Source organism: Bos javanicus, chromosome 16 (assembly GCF_032452875.1).
Source record: "Bos javanicus breed banteng chromosome 16, ARS-OSU_banteng_1.0, whole genome shotgun sequence".
Taxonomy (NCBI): Eukaryota; Metazoa; Chordata; class Mammalia; order Artiodactyla; family Bovidae; genus Bos; species Bos javanicus.
The window spans coordinates 79,619,129-79,638,813 of record NC_083883.1 but is presented as its reverse complement, the minus strand read 5'-3'; the positions used below and the strand labels follow the sequence as shown (position 1 = coordinate 79,638,813).

General features: G+C 46.5%; 1 protein-coding gene across 6 annotated transcripts in view; it reads right to left on the bottom strand.

Moving 5' to 3' along the window:
* The window catches only part of NR5A2 (nuclear receptor subfamily 5 group A member 2), a 128,481-nt gene that overhangs the window by 38,302 nt on the left and 70,494 nt on the right, over positions 1-19,685 (bottom strand). For all 6 annotated transcript variants that reach the window (XM_061383716.1, XM_061383719.1, XM_061383715.1 and 3 more), the window contains 2 exons: positions 13,086-13,205; positions 6,772-6,919 (listed from right to left, as the gene is read on the bottom strand). In XM_061383716.1, the coding sequence (XP_061239700.1) occupies positions 6,772-6,919; positions 13,086-13,205 (268 nt within the window). The remainder of the gene's footprint in view (positions 1-6,771; positions 6,920-13,085; positions 13,206-19,685) is intronic.

Sequence of the window (19,685 nt, the reverse complement as noted above, 5' to 3'; positions counted from 1 at the left end):
TGGGATGGAAGAGCTGAGCCACGGGATGAAGGAGACGCCTCTGCTCACTCGGTGCTCCTCTGGGATGGGCCGCGGGCGGCAGCTGGATGAGGGCGGCCATGAGGCCGGGGATTTCATATCGAGTCATCACATGGCCCCACCACCCACCTCCGCTGGGGTGTCCGCCCTCATGAGCATGACTCTTCCCCGTGCGGTGTTACTCGTGAGCAGCACCCCAGTCAACACCTGGACGCTTGGAGCGAAGCTAAGAGCTGCCACGATGGATTGAGACACGACTGTGTCCACCCGAGAAGGACAGCCGTCCTCAGCCATATTCATGAACAAGGGCTGAAGGCCTACCGTCTCACATTTACTTGCTTGGAACAGATAGGCATTAACCACCTGGTTTTAGCCACTGATATTCTTTCTAATGTTACTGCTGCTGCTGCTGCTGCTAAGTTGCTTCAGTCGTGTCCGACTTAGCTTCCCCTGAGAGCTTACAAGTGAACAGCTCTCCACGTACCCTGGGAGAATGCAAACTGGGAATAAAAAAGAATGTAATTGTGTAACATGGACGGACCTAGAGGTTATCGCACTACATGAAGTGAGTCAGACGGAGAAAGACGAGCCGCGCACGGTATCACTTATACTTAGTTAGTCAGCGTTAGTTGTTCAGTTACGTCCAACTCTCTGAGATCCCACGGACTGTAACCTGCGAGGCTCCTCTGCCCATGGGATTCTTCAGGCAAGAACACTGGAGTGGGTAGCCATTCCCTTCTCCAGGGGACTGAACCTGGGTCTCCTGCACTGCAGGCAGATTCTTTACTGTCTGAGCCACTAGGGAAGCCCATGATGTCACTTACATGTGAATCTGAAAAGAAGGACACAAATGAATTTACTTAGAAAACAGAAACAGACTCACAGACAAAGAAAATAAACTTATGGTTACCAAAGGGGAAAGGTGCAGGGGATAAGTTAGGAGTCTGAGATTAACACACACACACTACTAGGCATAAAGTAGGGAAATCAACGAGGACCTGCTGCACAGCACAGGGAGCTGCAGTGAACATCCTGTAACAAGCTATGCTGAACAAGAATCTGAAAAAAAATATACCTGTGCACTTATAACTAAATCACATTGTTGTACACCTGGAACACTGTAAATCAACTACACTTCAGTTAAAGAAAAAAGAATTTAATTGTGAGGAGGTAGTTGTTAGAGAGTACTTTGGAAAAACTAGTCTCTGAAAATTAACCTGCACTTGGATAGATAGAGCCCACCTGCCAATGCAGGAGACATAAGAGACGTGGGTTCAATCCCTGGGTCAGGAAGGTTCCCTGGAGGAGGGCATGGAAACCCGCTCCAGTATTCTTGCCTGGAGAATCCCTGGACAGAGGAACCTGGCGGCCTATGGTCCATAGAGTCACAAAGAGTTGGACATGCCTGACTCAACTAAGCACTTAGACAGAACTTTCTGACTGAAATACCTCCTATTATACAGATCACAAACTATTTCGGTAGAGGCTTTGCCTTGAGTTTAAAACTGAATAAGTCGAACTGAATCATGTTTCTGTATACCTGAAACTAACACAGCATTATAAATCAATGATATTCTAATATAAAGCAAAAATTAATAAAAGTAGTTTCTAAAAAAATAAAAATAAAGCTGAGTATTCAGAGTACATCATGAGAAACGCTGGGCTGGAAGAAGCACAAGCTGGAATCAAGATTGCCGGGAGAAATATCAATAACCTCAGATATGCAGATGACACCACCCTTATGGCAGAAAGTGAAGAGGAACTAAAAAGCCTCTTGATGAAGTGAAAGAGGAGAGTGAGAAAGTTGGCTTAAAGCTCAACATTCAGAAAACGAAGATCATGGCATCTGGTCCCATCACTTCATGGGAAACAGATGGGGAAACAGTGGAAACAGTATCAGACTTTATTTTTTTGGGCTCCAAAATCACTGCAGATGGTGACTGCAGCCATGAAATTAAAAGACGCTTACTCCTTGGAAGGAAAGTTATGACCAACCTAGACAGCATATTCAAAAGCAGAGACATTACTTTGCCAACAAAGGTTAGTCTAGTCAAGGCTATGGTTTTTCCAGTGGTCATGTATGGATGCGAGAGCTGGACTGTGAAGAAGGCTGAGCACTGAAGAATTGATGCTTTTGAACTGTGGTGTTGGAGAAGACTCTTGAGAGTCCCTTGGACTGCAAGGAGATCCAACCAGTCCATTCTGAAGGAGATCAGCCCTGGGATTTCTTTGGAAGGACTGATGCTAAAGCTGAAACTCCAGTACTTTGGCCACCTCATGGGAAGAGCTGACTCATTGGAAAAGACTCTGATGCTGGAAGGGATTGGGGGCAGGAGGAGAAGGGGATGACAGAGGATGAGATGGCTGGATGGCATCACTGACTCGATGGACGTGAGTTTGAGTGAACTCCGGGAGTTGGTGATGGACAGGGAGGCCTGGCGTGCTGCGATTCATGGGGTTGCAAAGAGTCGGACATGACTGAGTGACTGAACTGAACTGAACTCTATTGATGCATCTACTTTATCAGTGACATTTCCTAAGTCCCTGCTGTGTACCAAGCAATGAAACCTGGGATATAGAGAAAAATAAAGGACAACTTCTAACCCCAATCAACTTTTTAGGTCAGGGAAATCGTCTCAAAGAGAAGAAACCATCTCTTCCACTCAGCTGAGTATGAAAAAGTGCTGTCAGAAATACTGACCAGACAAGAGAATGACTCACAACAGTCAAGGGCACACACCAGACGAGATGGGATGCAATATGTGTCTATTTTCTCCTGCCACCTGGGATCGAACAGGAGTCCACCAAGTCCAGGCACGGAGCCCCGAGGCAGAGAAGATCCCGGCCAGGGTGACCTCTTAGCTGGGATACTGCCCTGAGCTCTCAGACCACATTCACGCCCCTGCTGGCCTGGACCATGCAACGACCTTATCCAGGAAGCGGCAGTTACAGGCCAGGTGACCTTCTCAGCTCTGCACGTGTTTTCAGGTGATGCAGTGGACGGGACCGGTCTCCTGGTCTTGGAAGGCACGCGGTAAAGATGGTATTGGGATCATGACTCCACACGCCTACCTCCTCCTCTGTGAGAGTCACCTCTGTCCTGGTGGCTGACAGCAAACGGCATCAGCAACCTCGATTCCTCTTTAAAAGGTGGGAGTACAAGCCAATAAACAAACATTTTATTTTGGCCTCTCTTGGGGCATCAGTTTGCACTGGACAATTAAGAATTCTCTCCACGGATGCAAATTATGTTATCTCATAGTAAGGTGAGAAGGGTTCCCAGGCGGCTGAGTGGTAAAGAATCTGCCTGAAAATGCAGGAGACACAGGAGATGTGGCTTTGATCCCTGGGTCAGGAAGATGCCCTGGAGGAGGAAATGGAAACCTACCCCAGTATTTTTGCCTGGAGAATCCCATGGACACAGGAGCCTGGGGGACTACAGTCCATGGGGTTGCAAAAACTTGGACACAACTGAGCATAGTTAGGTGAGAAAAAGAAAAAATAAATAAGTAATAGGATTTTAAGAAAATAAAATAACCAGCGAAGACTGGGACTCTGGAGCCTACTCTATCACACACAGAGAAATATCCTGGAAGACAGGGCATTTTTTCACTTTTTCTTTTTCTAAACCAGCGTAATCAACTGATGTCTGCTTATGGACACAATTTGAAGGGGAAAAATTCAGGTAGCAGATTGGAAGAATTTTGGTCAGCTGCAGCTTTTACTTTAGTTCCGTCATTAGCTTTTCATGAAATCAGGACTCAGCTTCAGTGTAGGACAACTGTTAGGAGAAGCCTAGCTGCTTCCCTGGTGGCTCAGATGGCAAAGAATCCTCCTGCAATGCAGGAGACCCAGCTTTGATCCCTGGGTCAGGAAGATCCCCTGGAGGAGGGCATGGTAACTCACTCCAGTATTCCTGCCTGGAGAATCCCACGGACAGAGGAGCCTGGTGGGCCCCATGGGGTCAGCCCACGGGGTCACAAAGAGTCGGACATGACTGAACGGCCAACACACTGGTTGAAATCAGTCAGGGGATGCTCCTGTCGAATCTCCTCTTCTGGGTGAGGAGCCCAGAAAACCGAGATGCGTCCCAGCGTCTCCTCTGCATCAGTCACATCCCGAGGTCTGTGCCCTGTGACATGTCCATACCTATCGCACTTCTGTCTTCAAGGCTCGTTAAATCCACTGAAGACAGTTTCTAGTCCACTTTCCACGTCGCTACAGGGAAGGCAAATCTCCTTCAGTGACACGCCTCCAACCCTTTAAAAAGAATCCGGACTTTCTGCAGAATGAAGACTGTGGTCCCCAGTTTTGGTGGCCACTGCATCCCCGTGGTGGGACAGGAAGTGCTCAGCTCAGGCAGTGCCTCTCGCCTGCCTCTCCAGCCACATCCCCTGCCAGTGCCCTGATGGTCCCCAGTCCATCTGCCCTCCTGCCTCCCGTGTTTTGCACGGCGTGGCATCCTGTGTCTTAGGAGGCTGGACCTGCGAGGGCTCACACCTACTCTCACCACATCCACCTGGAAAGCCCACCTCATCTTTCAGTCCACACCGCCCCTGACCTCATATGAGTCCACATGGAGCCCCAGCCATCTCCAGGATCCCAGAGGCTCACGGCTGGAGCCTTGAGATAGGAATATCTCAAGGGATATTGACCACAGCAATACAGGAATAAACCTGGGATAGGAACACTGCAGGTTTCAGACTCAGGGGCACAGGGTCAGCTTTTGCGGGAGGCCCTGATGTGATTTCACATCCGTCTTGGGTACAACAGGCTTTGGGGGCTGGCGTGGGTGCCCAATGGTGAATTACCACATCCCTTCCAAAGATTGATTATTTATTGTTTCTAAGGGGAACTAACGTTTTCCATTCAGAGATTGGAAACTACTTGGACTTTATGGCCCGAAACTATTCGTGATTCTTCAAAAATGAACCCTTGGCCAGACTTGGTTTACATCTAACCAGAAAGCCATGCTTTCCTTTCTTCCTTAAGCCACAAACAAGAATAGTTTTAAGGGACATTCAACTGGGTATTCCCTGATGCTCAGGATCCTGAAACGGTTAACATACTCACTAGAGTGCAGTTCTGGTAAACGCATGGCCAACGGTTCAGGAGGATAACCTGTCAAGTTCGAGCGTTTCGAGCACTTCAGAACTGCCCCTCCCCCGCCACCCCGGGCCCACGCCCCTGACCACCCATCCATAGGATTTGGCAGAGAATATAATAATTTTGAAAAATGATGAACGAAAGATAAAAGTGATGAAAACGAAACATGGCTGATGGTTAATCTCCGCATCTTCAAAAGTCACGCAGTTCTTCAACTAATTTAAAATACCATTGAAGTGAGATGACTCTCTTTAAATATTTTATCACTGAGATGCTGTAAGATTTCTTACACACATATTACCACATTTTTCATTTAATTACTGATCAAATGCATGAGTTGAAAAGACTAAGATCTTGCCATAAAGCAGAATAAATAGTGAGATGACAGCAAGCAGGCCTATGCTATATGTTCCTCTCCGTTAAAAAAAAAAAAATGCTCTTGGGACATAGACTTGGTTGAATAGAACTCTCCTGTTTCTTGTGGTTAATACAGAAACCACACAGGTCCCAGGGCTGGCATGGTAAACCTTTGAACACTACATCTATGAAATTCTGTTGTCTTTTCAAATTTTCAGTAACATTTCTTTTTGCTATATTTATCACATTTTCCAAAATATGAAAATGTTCCTTTTCTTTTCAATGTTGACTACATGTGAAAAATTAACTCTGGTTCTATTACTTCAAACTATGCCTTTATTAGCAACAGTTGTGCTGTGCTGTCAAGAAGAATTTTAAAACGAAAGTACCAAATCTGGAGCGTAGACACATCTGTTTTACTTTGCAGTGTGTTTTATTGTTTTATTTCTTAGGATATGAATTCACAACTATCTTATAACTGAAGACTAAAGAAAAAACATATGTTGGTAAATCTGATTTCTGCATTTTTTTCATTCAAGGGAAGTTGCCTCCCTCAGCTGTCTGCCAATAAGTAATAAATGCACTTGGCAAAAAGTTTATTTAAGTTGGCTTTATTAAGCCAACAAAATACAGAAATCAAGTATGGGACAGGCAGAAAAATCTGTGCCTTTGAAGTCAATAAAAATCCATCTCCTTAATCCTTTTTTTATTCCAAGCAGTGGTGATTTTTCTCAGCTGACTCACTGGGAACCTTGATTTAGCTAATCTGTCTTGCTTAGTTATTTCTTCTCCAAAGCTTTCCTAAAGAAGCATCCTTTCCCCTTGACAACCATCATCTTTTATGCTTGCCTAGTGTGTATTTGGTTATAAACATACTCTAGTTAATCCTGATAGAGATTTAAGAATCAAGTTTTTAATTACTCTCCATATTTCATAAGAACAAAAACAGCAGTAGCTTGCAAGCTGAAGCAAAAGGTACAGAGAGACGACCAAGAGCAGCTAAGGTGGCCCAAATGTGGCCCACGTGCCCTTCCGGGGCCTCTGCCGCAGCTTTCTATCAGGGTCACCCCCTTGTTACGGCCTTCAGTCATGACTCCTCCACGCCCCAGTCCACCCACTACAGGAGCTACAGCTCAGCCAGGACCACACAGGAAAACACGATCAAGCTGGAAGGTGTCACGATTAGAAAAGAAGGTTCTTCTCTTCTGGAAAAACAAAAACATGGATGGCCTTCAAGGCACTCAAAGATCGGGATCATTTAGTCACTTGGATGAGGAAAGGATTCCTTACCTAAACTAAAGAGCACCAAGAACTTCAGACACACGAACTCTCGTTGATCAAACTGCAGAGAACGAAGCTTTGCCACCAGTTCCTGTGCATGGCTCATGAGGTTGTTGAGTGTGGCCCCCGCCTGTGAGGCTATGACGGAATAGTCTACCTGCAACACAGAACGCGGCGTGTTAGTAGGAAAACTGCACCTGCAGAACTGGCAAGTCTGTCGTATTTACTGTTTATTTAGACTTTATACATATATATAAATTATACATATATATAAACACACGTATATACAATACATGGGGCTTCCCAGGCGGTTCAGTGGTAAAGAATCTGCCTGCCAATGCAGGAGACTTGGGAGACACAGGTTCAATTCCTGGGTCGGGAAGATCCCCCAGAGGAGGAAATGGCAACCCACTCCAGTATTCTTGCCTGGAGAATCCCATGGATGGAAGAGCCTGGTGGGCTACAGTCCATGGGATCTCAAAGAGTTGGATGTGACTTTTTTCCTATTGTGACATGCCATTACCACCTAAGATGAAAACTGTTAACTTATGAATAAGTTTAAAGGAAAATACACTGTCCATAAAAAGTGAATCCAGAGAGGCATTCTAAATGTATGCTCAGTCGCTAAGCGGTGTTCAACGCTGTAAGACCCCATGGACTGCAGCCCGCCAGGCTCCTCTGTCCATGGGATTCTCCAGGCAAGACTACTGGAGTGGGTTGCCATTTCCTCCTCCAGGGGATCTTCCTGACCTAGGAATCGAACCTACGCCTCCTGTATCTCCTGCATTGGCAAGTAATTCTTTACCACTGCACCACCTGGGCAGCCTACATTCCAAGTGTATACAAAGTTAATAATTAATGAGGCAAGTGAAGGCAGAGATGTATTTATTGTTTATTTATTTTTTAAATGTTATTTAATAAAATTATTAAGAGACTTCATTTTAAAGTAATCATCATTCAAGACTCTATGCTTACAGGTGATGAAGGTATCACATTTAGATTATTCTTTGATTTGAGTGAGTGATGGTGACGCAGTTGTGTCTGACCCTGCGACCCCATGGACCCACCAGGCTCCTCAGTCCATGGAATTCTCCAGGCAAGAATACTGAATACTGGAGGGGGTTGCCATTTCCTTCTGCAGTTCCTTAGTTTGCTGCTTCCTAAAAAGCTACAACAACTAGCTACCCTCACGCGATTATTAATACATCACTCTCTAAAGACACAACGACCTTATTTATGAGAAGAATAATTTCTTGATTTGGAAAACAAAAAAAGGCTTATTTTCTTCTCCGTTAAAAGAAAAAAAAAAACGGAGCAGCAGATGCATCCACCTCAGATTATTCACAGGGACACCCGAAGTTCGACCCACGATAGTAAGTTAAGATGTTGGGGTGGCCGTCAATGGCAGAACCGGCTGTGCTGCTGCAATTATAGCTTAACGGGAGAGCCCGGCTGGTACCTGCCGCCCCGTCCCTTCTTCACTGGCGGGCGCTCAGGCAGCCAGATATTCTTTTAGGTGCATTTAATATTTGCAGCAGCAGCAAATTTGTCTGGGAGGCAAGTCCTCATCTGCCACTCACCCGGAGCAGATTGTATTAAATTTTTATATTTATTGACATTTCATTACCATAATTGACTGCACTTGCTTCTCTAGGAGAAGGCACAGGGCTGCCTCCTAAGCAGGAGAACGAGTCCCTCGAGGAGAATTTGCAATTAAAAACAAGGCAGAATGGATTTTGTGTGTGTGTGTGTAAATATGATGAGTTGAATTTTCAGCTCTAACTAGAGAATACTGGGTGCACAGAAACCTTTTTCCGAGAGTGAGAAAAATTATGAGTCAGTGGAAAGACGACCCCCACAAAGGTGTCAATCAGTTTACAGAGAGTCAACTGCGCATGAAAAAGCCCCAGTCCATGCGTGTCCTCGGGAGGCCCCACATCCCACCACACCGTCCTCCTCGCCTGGGCCAGGTGCCCGCCTCTCCCCCTAAACTCACACATCAGCAGCTAAGTGCTCCTGTGGCTTCTGTCTCGGACCGTGTAAAAGGAAGGGCCAGCACACAGGCAGCCTGAAGCCTGAGCTAGAGGCAGAGAGGCCCAGCGGAAGGATGCCATGACCACTGCAGGGTCACCCGCTGGGCACACCCAGGGATGCCCCAACCTTCACTGGACCAGGTCCCGCCAGGAGAACTTCCTACTCCAAGGACGTTCTTCTTACTAAACAGGGGTAGCTCAGCTCCAAATCTCTTGGGGACTGTACAGGGTCTAACTACTCCTCCTAATAAGAAGAATGTAAATCCTACAGGGACAAAGTGGGGTAGAAGAGGGAATGGCAGCCAGGGTCAGAGGTGGGGGAAACCCGGGGCAGAGCAGGAGGGTGGGCGGGGCCTGTGGAAGTCTCGGAAAGGCTCTGTCCTTTCGTGCCCTCCTCTCAGCGAGGTGTTCAGCTGGATAACAGTAAGGGGCCACCCACTCCCATCGTCATTAAGAAATGAGAACAGCTGGGACAACATTGCCAAGTTAAACTTGGAATCACCAGCTGAAGGCATCGTCACTACAGCTTAGAATGCACATAACACGTTAAAAAAAAAAATCACCAGCCAGCCCTACACCTGGAGAGTGTACCAAAGTCAGCCACAAGTATGTTGCTACTGGAGAAGGGAATGGCGACCCACTCTAGTATTCTTGTCTGGGAAATCCATGGACAGAGGAGGCTGGTGGGCTACAGTCCACAGGGTTGTAAAGACTCAGGCATGACTGAGAGACTGAGCTTGTGATTCTTTTTTATTATTAAGATGGGGTTAATTCAATTCTGCTATGTGTGTGGTTCTAATAGGTAGGCAGTAAGTTACAAAGGAGATCATTGGTAGGACTGTTCATTGGTAGGACTGATTTTGAAGCTGAAACTCCAGTACTTTGACCACCTGATGCAATGAGCTGACTCATTTGAAAAGACCCTGACGCTGGGAAAGATTGAGGGCAGGAGGAGAAGGGGATGACAGAGGATGAGATGGTTGGATGGTATCACCGACTCAATGGACATGGGTTTGGGTGGACTCGGAGCTGGTGATGGACGGGGAGGCCTGGCATGCTGCAGTTCATGGGGTTGCCAAGAGTCAGACACGACTGAGCTACTGAACTGAACTGAAAGTTACAAAACTAAAACTTCATAGTTGCAAATGAAGTACACTGTAACTGAAAGGACTCTAAATTCATTTTTTAAAAAGATGGGTAAGTTAAAACTTGTGAGGTGTATGTAGATCAAATAGGTATGAAATAAGTTCAACTGTCAGAATTTCATACTTGGAAACATAAACACACTCTAAGAGAAAGGAACTGAAATGGTTTCACGGGACTCTAAACTAGCGAGGTGGACTTCGGGAAATCAATTGGCATACCGACAACTTTATCGCTATATATTTATATGCAGGCTAATGTGAGAGCTCAAACATGCTCATGAAGTGGGGGCTCTGATAACCTCTCCTTCAAGGATAATTTATCAAATCACACGGCTCTGAAGGAGGAGCAGTGATTTATTCCTGAAACAGCGCCCAGATCTGCAACTTCTTTACATTTTATTACAAACATAATTATATTTTCATTGTCGAATGTGGAGTTTGCACTCACCGCAGGAGCAGCTGGCCTTGTCTTTTATGTACTTAGTAAAATTAATTTATTACTGCCTTACCTGGAATCTTTGTGCCCATTAAATTCAAGGGAGATATTGAAGAAATACTGTAAGTGGATGTCCCCTTTGGATAAATTCCGCTCATCATGAAGGGAGCAACAGTTTTAGCTAAATTGCTTTCCGTTCTGATAGCTGCAATTTTTGATGACTTGTATGCTGGAAGATGCCTGTCTTTTTAATACGATACATAATAACAGAAGATAATGAAAAAGGTGCCAGCAGGCCCTTCCCATAGGAAAATGTTACAGCGGCTGTTCATTAGCGAGAATGTGCAAACACTTAAAAGTGGAACCACTTCAAAATCCTCTGTTGCTATTTTATATATGCACTTTCAGCCATACGTTTTGTGTGCATGTGGTTTAAAAATCCTGATAAGAAATGAATTCTTATAGTGATAAGATGCTAAATACTGATATGTAGAATTGATTTGGCAATGCTTAATGTTACTGACAATCATTTTTTTCCTTTTGGCTTAAAGGCTATTTAACGTACCCTTAGAGAAGCCAGAAGAAAAGACAGAATTAAAATAGCTAACTTCAGGGTTAAGTAAGAAATTCCGTTGTGATGGAAAACACGAAGTAGCAATAATTGATACTGAACATGAGAAACGCCATCCACTCCTTGATCATTCTTGGTTTGGAAAATCGGAGGAAGAGGGCACTTTCTCTACTTTTTACATGGTAATTGCCTTTACCAGGGTCAGCACTTAGTGCAAAATGAAACGTGAAATGAGGAGCATTTCTAAGAGCAGGAATGGAAGTGCTCTGAGAAAGAACGGCACAAACCCATTTGATTTCTGGAACTCGGAAGGACGAAATCAAATTAATTTGTGGGCTGAGTCTTGTTCTTCTAATGTAGCTCCCCGTGGGGCCCGGGAGGGAGGGGGTTGGGAGGCAGGCTGTGACGAGGCTCTGAAAATGGGTCCACTCCTTTCACAGACCCGGGTCACAGGCTGGAAATGCTCAACGGAAATTCAAAAGATCAGGAAGTCAAACCCGCTGAGGCTTGATCCTAGAAAGCCTTTTTCTCAGGAGCTGTGCAGGAAGCAGGGGCCAGGCAGTGATGATGGCTGATCCGATCTGCAAAAACTCTGAGACAGTGCTTGCCTTTAACTTGATTGGGAACATGTGATTTATCTATAATTCAGCAAATGATGTGGAAGCAGCCTTTCACTTTCAAATATGCACTGCCGGGCTTTCACAGCACATAAACATTTATGGTTGGAAGTAAAAGATCACTGTGCCTGGGTCCTGAGGCCTGCAGCAGCCCCCCGGACTAATCGGGTCTCTGCATCCCTCCCATCATTTTAACAACCCACAGAAAACAGAAAACGGAGGCCAAGAACCAGGAGGGACATTCCAGAACGCGGTAAAGCTGGAATCAGGTTCACTAGGCAGACTTTCTCTCCTCCCAGGTATCCAGAAGGCCAGGTGTCTTTCTTCCCTCAAGGCTTCACTCAAATCTCACCTTCTGAATAAGGCTCAGCCAACCCGTCCCGTTAACACTGCAAGCCGTGGGTCACACAGCAACACGCCAGGGGAGGACGCTGATTCCCCTCTACACGGCATCCCCCCGCCCCCTTTTTTTTTAATTCAATAGCACTTTGACTTCTCACATTTATTAGGATTATTGATTACCGTCAGCTTCTTCTGCTGAAGCGTTAAGCCCCTTTATCGTTTGACTACTTTTCTGTTTTGGTCACTAATATATGCCGAAGCCACAGGACAGTGAGCGAGGGGCCCTGCACGATGCTCAATAAATACCCATGGACCAAACAAATACCCATTCGTAAAGGAGTAGGACCTCACGGCAATTTTCTGTTTCCATCTTCCTTTTCGATAATGACTGGCTGGGGGGGAGTGGGACGAACTGAGCAAGTGGGACTGACATACACACCCCGGTCTGTGCAAAACAGATCGCGAGTGGGAAGCTGCTGCAGAGTGCAGGGAGCTCAGCTCGGTGCTCCGAGATGACCGGGAGGGGAGGGGAACGGAGGGGTGGGGGGGCGCCTACGAGGGAGGGGATGGATATGTACACACAGCTGACTCAGTTCCCTGTACAGAAGAAACTAACAGAGGAGTGTAAAGCAGTTATACTCCAATTAAAAAAAGAAAAAAATAAAAGTGGAAGGGGGGAAAAAAAACAGTGACTGACTCTTGAAAATGAACACTGCCTTTGCTTCTGACTTGGCTGCCTTTAGGCCAAAGATACAGATAATTGACATACAGTATTTGAATCAGTCTCTCCCACCAACATGATTCCAAAATACCAAGATTTCATCATTTCCAAGTTTTTTTTTTTTTTAATAGCTAACAAACAAGTGTGATAGATTCATGCAGAAGCTTGGGGAAGAAACCCAAGGTACCAACCATTAATCCCGACTCAGCAATTGTTTTGACCCTTCAGAGCATCACTTGCAACCCCAGCAGGCCGGCAGGGGTGGCGGTCTGGGCCAAGTTTCACTGTAACCATCCGAGCGGGAACAGGGCGCCCCAAGTCAGCGTCTCTAAATTATATGCAGCCAATATATATCCCTTTCAAAGCGCAAAAGAGCTTCTGACCTAGTTGAATTCCTGCCATCCTGCACATGCTTAATAAAAAGACACTTCTTTTTTCCTTCTGGCGTCTACACTCACTTGTTGCCCAGTAACCAGGAAGATGGAGCCCTCCTTTCCGTGAACCACTTGTCGGTAAATGTGGTCGAGAATTAAGAGCTCACTCCAGCAGTTCTGAAGCAGCTTCATTTGGTCATCTACCTGTAAAAGAAATGGAAAAAAATGACTCTGTAACTCACTACTATTTTTTATTTTGCATTTTTTTTTCCACACAAGAGAACCTACCATATAAGCCAGGAAAACCACCAACGGTCACCAGATGAATTCACACCCTCCCTCCTGAAAGTCCTTCTTTGCATTTGGACAAATACGTTTCAGGCCACAGAGAAATGCTTAAGCAAAGTATCTGCAATCAATGAGCTGCTAGGAAAAGGTACTCCATCAGATGGGTCTACTTGTCATGAGTAGATCTATTAGCGTTTGCTCGTGGGAGGGACAGGCGCCTCAGACAGTCCTCAGTGGACCCCACTTGAATGACCCTGGATAGGACTTCCCTGGCAGTCCAGTGGTTAAGACTCCGCCTTCCAATGCAGACAAGTTGGGTTCCATCCCTGATCCAGATACTAAGATCCACGTGCCTCGGGGAGAAAGCCTGCACATCACAGTGAAGGCCCAGCACAGACAAAATAAGAATAAGACATGAAAGAGGAGGAGGAGGACAATTCACATCGCCCAGGCTTGTATAAATGGCACCCACTCCAGTACTCTCGCCTGGAGAATCCCACGGGTGGAGGAGCCTGGTGGGCTGCAGTCCACGGGGTCGCAAAGAGTCGGACACGACTGAGCGACGTCACTTTCACTTTCACTTGTATACGTATCTAGAGGTTAATGCACTGAGCCCAAGCTGAAACAGTATATGGATATTAGCAAGTCAGGACTCGCCAGGTGGCTCAGGGGTAAAGAATCTGCCTACAGTGCAGGTTTGATCCCTGGGCGGGGAAGATCCCCTGGAGAAAGGAATGGCAACCCACTCCAGGATTCTTGCCTGGAGAATTCCATGGACAGAGGAGCCTGGTGGGCCCCGGTCCCTGGGGTCGCAGAGAGTCGGCCTCAAGTGAGTGACCGAGCACACACACACATCTGCAAGCTGCCAAACCGCGAGGATTTATATGAAAAGCAATCAGCACAACAGTTCAAGTGACTTTCGAATTTAGAGGCCCAGGGCCGTTGTCCTCAGTCTCAGCTAGTCCACGTCACACTAGACCTTGACCGGAACGACCACCAAGCCCCTCTTGACGCTCAGCTGCACTTGCTTTAAGACTTGGCCAATCCTCCCACAAACTACCTCCACTTCAGTTTCGGCATCTGAAACGTGGGCCGAAAACAGCACCTCCCTCCCACGTCAGCAGTGTGGAGTAAAATGCAGAGGGCTGAGTCACAGTGAGTCATGTAGGCACACGATGCCACCCCCCCTCCCAGGGGACCGCATTCTTCACACACCTATGCAGGTACAAGCCACACATCCACCGTCAGACGTGGAGGGCATATGGATCCATTTCCAGGACTATTTGTAACAGCTTCTCTTCATTTTGCAACTGTAACCAGCCGAAGAAATTGGTGGGCCTGAAGGTTGATACACCATGCTTTTACACAGATAACACCTAACATTTAGATGTCCTGTAACGGCTAAGAAGGGAGGGGTGGAGGAATAAATGAGGAGTTTGGGATTAATATTACACACGACTACATACAGAATGGGCTTCCCTCGTAGCTCAGCTGGTAAAGAATCTGCCTGCAATGCAGGAGACCCAGGTTCGATTCTGGGGTTGGGAAGACCCCCTGGAGAAGAAAATGACAAGCCACTCCAGTATTCTTGCCTGGCTCCTCTGTGGACACGACTTAGCAACTAAATCACCACATGTAGAATAAATAAGCAACAAGGATTTACCGTACAGCACAGAGAACAATATTCAATATCTTTAACAACCTATAATGGAAAATAATCTGAAAAAATATATCAATGTATATATAATCGCATCAGTTTGCTATACACCTGTAACTAACACAACTTTGTAAATCAACCATACTCAATTTTTTTTAAAAAGGTGCTAGAATTTTCTAAACCATTTTTTTTTTTTTCAAATTAATTTAACTCACTTTTAACACTCATTTTTAAGTGAGTATTTAATGAGATTTGGATGGCTGGGGATTCTTAGGAAGTTTTCACTCATGCACTAGCAGTTATACGAGCTTGTTGTTGTTCAGTGTCTAAGTCTTTTCCAACTCTACAATCGCATGGACTGCAGCACGCCAGGCCTCCCTGTCCTTCACTAACTCCTGGAGTTTGCACAAACTCATGTCCATTGAGTTGGTGATGCAATCCAATCATCTCGTCCTCCTCTGTTGCCCTCTTCTCCTCCTGCCTTCGAAGTTTCCCAGCATTAGGGTCTTATCCAATGATATAAGCTTAGGACTATTTCCGTGAGTCTAGGAAACAGTGAATGTGGTCAAGCCAGCACTGAACTTAGACTAAGGATTCCAGGCACAACTGTGTACTTTCCAGCTCCAAGAGCTTGGCCAAGCCACTTGGTTCTGTAAGCCTTATCTTCTCACCTAAAAATGCACGAGTAGCTCTTGTCATGAGGATGGAGTGAGAGACATCCTCACGTCTCTCACTGTGAGACAATACATTAATGCAGAAACAGTGCCAAACACGAGGCTCCCGTCTGGAAGAGCGTATTGACCCTACTTAGAGGGAAAAAGGCAACTGCAGAGATTGAGGCTACTCTGTGATCAGGAAAACAGACCCAGAAACATCTCCATCAGAAATGATCTGAGCTGGTGAGTCGGCTCTGACCAAGAGACCTCCACTCCTTGAGTAAACATGTGAAGAGCCGGCTGCTTGTTGAGAGTAAGGGTCGCGTCCAGGGTGTAACGGTGAACGAGGCAGAAGCAGGCCCTCCCCGTGGCAGTGACTCCTCTTCAGGGAGAACGCTCACCAACTCTGGTGCGTGGGCTCAGGAGAGCAGAAGCTCAGATCCTGCTTCACAGGAAACCTTGGGCGCTGTGAGTACAGGCTGGGCGACAGCAGCTGATGAGAACCCACCTCGCAGGCCTCTGAGCACAGCTCGTACTAGAAGGCGTGGGCCTGTCTTCACATCCACCCCTGCTCACATCCAGAGGCAGGAGGGGGACAGACTGGCTTTGGAAATCTGTTTCCTGGGCCCTCAGCTTCTTCGGACCTGGAAGAGGAAATGGCAACCCGCTCCAGTAATCTTGCCTGGGAAATCCCGTGGACGGAGGAGCCTGCAGGGCTAGTCCAAGGGGCTGCAGAGAGTCAGAAAGGACTGAGCAGCTATGCACAGCTTCGTCAGGAGTCGCAGTAGTGGGTGGAATTGAGCACGTCGGTCTCTCATGCCAGCACTTCATTTCCGGCTTTGTACTTTGTGCTGTTCATGTCATCGCTTCTTCTGATTCCACCAAGGGCCATGCTTGTTTACCTGTCTCCCCGCTTTTTAGCTGGGGGTGCCCAGAAACAGCAGCTCTTGGGGGGCCCAGCGCCGCGTCGGCAGAAACGCTCGTGAGATAAACAGAGGAACACAGGACTGATGGAGGTACCCTCACTCCCGTAAGTGCCTGCTTGCGGCCTGAGTCCCTGGCACTTGACAACAGCCAGAGCCACTCCTCAGGTGCTTGCGGAAGGCAGGGCCCTTGAACATTCAGATGACCCCACACGCGGGCTGGCGGGTCTGGACCCACTGCTGGCGCTCGGTAAAGATTTCTTGACCAATTGTCATTTTAACACCCCTCTCAGGCAACTGATCCCTTGTTTTAAGGCTCTCTGAGGAGGCTTTCCAGGCTGACATCCCAGTTCAGTATTTCCATAATTGATTATGTGATATTTTATGTTATCTTGAAATTGGCGAGTAGGCAACTTCCCTGGGCTTTGCGTGTCCTAGTTTGTACGCAGCTCTTTGAATGAAAGGACAAGGCAAATATGACTCCTTCCTTATCTCCAGATAAGAGATGTTGGCAATTGCAAAGATAATTTCTCTTTAGAAAACAAGCTTACAGGTGATACGGCGGTGGGGGTGGGAAGGAGGAAAACTATCTCCTCCTTTCGAGTCAGTTCTCTGGGTACTCATGTCGTCAACACTTTCGGGTGGACGAACGGACTATGATTTCCAGGACACATCAGAACCTCTCACTAGCTGGCAATGCCACCTCACACGATCCTGCATTATCAGCTGTAATAAAAGGGAGGGCTTATCTCAGAAGCCGAGCTGCTCTGCGGGCAACGACTCAGGCTGACATTATAGATGAGCGTGTGAACGAGCACAGGCCTCACGGGGTTGCCCGCACACCTCCCCACAACCCAGGAGGTTAATCATTAGAAACCTGTGCTTTCTCATAAGTGCAGTCAGGCTGGCAAACAATTAGAAGAAGAAAAATGTGTGGATCTTTCTCAAGCCCACAGTGAACTTATCAGAGCCTCTCTGATGCCCCCTTTATCTTCTCACCGTCTGGCCACAGAACTGTGAGTCCACGTTCCCTCTCCCAGGGGCCTTTATTTGAAAATCGCCGTCATGAGTCACTGTGGAGCAGCTTCAAGAAAGGCATTTTTAGGAAAATATTCAACTGACATGGGTCAGTAATTGAAAGTCGACGAAAACCCATTTCCCATTTCTGATCATTAAATCTGGTGCGTACCAGGCCTCGAAATAGAGACTCGGGGGAAAAACGGAGGTGACCACACCCTGCCTTCAAAAAGTCACACTCCAAGGAGAAGCATCGGAGGGTCCATCTGTTATTATAACCCCATGTGTACTGGATGCCGGGGCCATCTCACCCTGCTTCTTTCTCTTTTTAAATTTAAACTCTTTAATTTGTGTTAGGGCAGAGCTGCTTAACAATACTGTGATGGTTTCAGGTGAGCTGTGAAGGGACTCAGCCCTACATACACATGTATCCATTCTCCCCCAAACCCAACCCTGCTTCTTTCTTGGGGGTACTCCCAGCGGCTCAGGGAAGCTTAGAAGGACAGTGTGTTTAAGCAGGTCTTAATGTTGTAGGATCATTTAATAATACACATTCTTTTTTCTCAGTAGCTTCTATTAAAAGAACTCGGAATAAAAGATTTAAAAAGCAGTGTGATGATTCTAAAGATAACACGTATACACGACTATATTTAAAATGGATAACCAACAAACAAGGACCTACTGCATGGCACAGGGAACTCTGCCCAATGTCATGTGGCAGCCTGGATGGGAGGGGAGTTTGGGGAGAACGGGTACGTGTGTGTGGTTGAGTTGCTCCGCTGTCCACCTAAAACTACCACAACACTGTTAATCGGCTCTACTCCAATACAAAATAAAAAGTTAAAAAGTTCATTATGATGACTGCAACATATCTTAACCTATTTTCTGCTATATAAGCCAATAATAAACCACTTATTATTTATATTGGGCTTCCCTGGTGGCTCAGCTGGTAAAGAATCCGCCTGCAGTTTGGGAGACCTGGGTTCAATCCCTGGGTCGGGAAGATCCCCTGGAGAAGGGAAAGGCTACCCAGTCTAGTATTCTGGCCTGGAGAATTCTATGGACTGTATAGTCCATGGAGTATAGTCACTGTATAGTCACAAAGAGTTGGACATGACTGAGCGACTTTCAATTATTATATATATTAAGTCAATAATAAACCACTTATTATCAAAAAAAAGATTCTTCAGAATCACTATTAATAACATCCAGCAATGTTTCTGGACAAAAGAAAAAAAAATCGTTGAAGGTGGACTTCCCTTCGTGACAATGATGATACGTATAAAGGAATATTCAGATGCAGGGAAAGGAAAATCACCCCCCAACAAATCAGCACCAACTCAGCAACTCTTAATGAGAACCTGCTTTGGCCAAGACAGACACACAACTACTTGACCCCTTTACTGTCTTTGTAGAGAACACTGACGGTTATCTGCAGCCTCTATAATAAACTGCTACAAAGTCCAAGAAAAAATGATTTCACATTAGCAATGATTAAACAGGCACGAACACCACCACCGTACAAGAGCAGTAACAGCCAGTCAAACTCCCCTGCCAATTGCTGCAAAACCCAGCAGATTTATGAGCAGAAGGTCTTCTTCTCTCGGAGGACAACTGAAGTCACTCTCGCGTGCTTGCTGGACTGTGTGGCCGCGGGTGCGGAGCACAAGGCCTTACCTGGCAACCCTCAGCCCCGGGCCTCAGCTCTTCTGCCCCTTTCTACGTTTCTCCAGCAAAGCAACAAAGGATTTTTTTTCTCTCCTTGGAATCGAAACTCTCTTCCCGGAGAGGGAAGCAGGAGGCAGAGGGGTCTGACTGCGGGGTATCTGCCTCGTGCTTCCATTCCCACCAAGTCCCTTCCATGCAGGTCCCGACCAAGGCTCCATGGAAGTCAGGACCCAGGTGAGTCCCCATGCTTCTTTGTCAAGTAATTCATCACATGAAAGGTGTCGGTCGGTCAGTGCTGTCCGACTCTCTGCGACCCTGTAGACTGCAGCCCGCCAGGCTCCTCTGTCCTTGGAATTCTCCAGGCAAGAATCCTGGCACAGGGTTGCCATTTCCTTCTCCAAGAGATTTTCCCAACCCAGGGATCGGACCTGGGTCTCCCGAATTGCAGACAGATTCTTTACTGTCTGAGCTATCT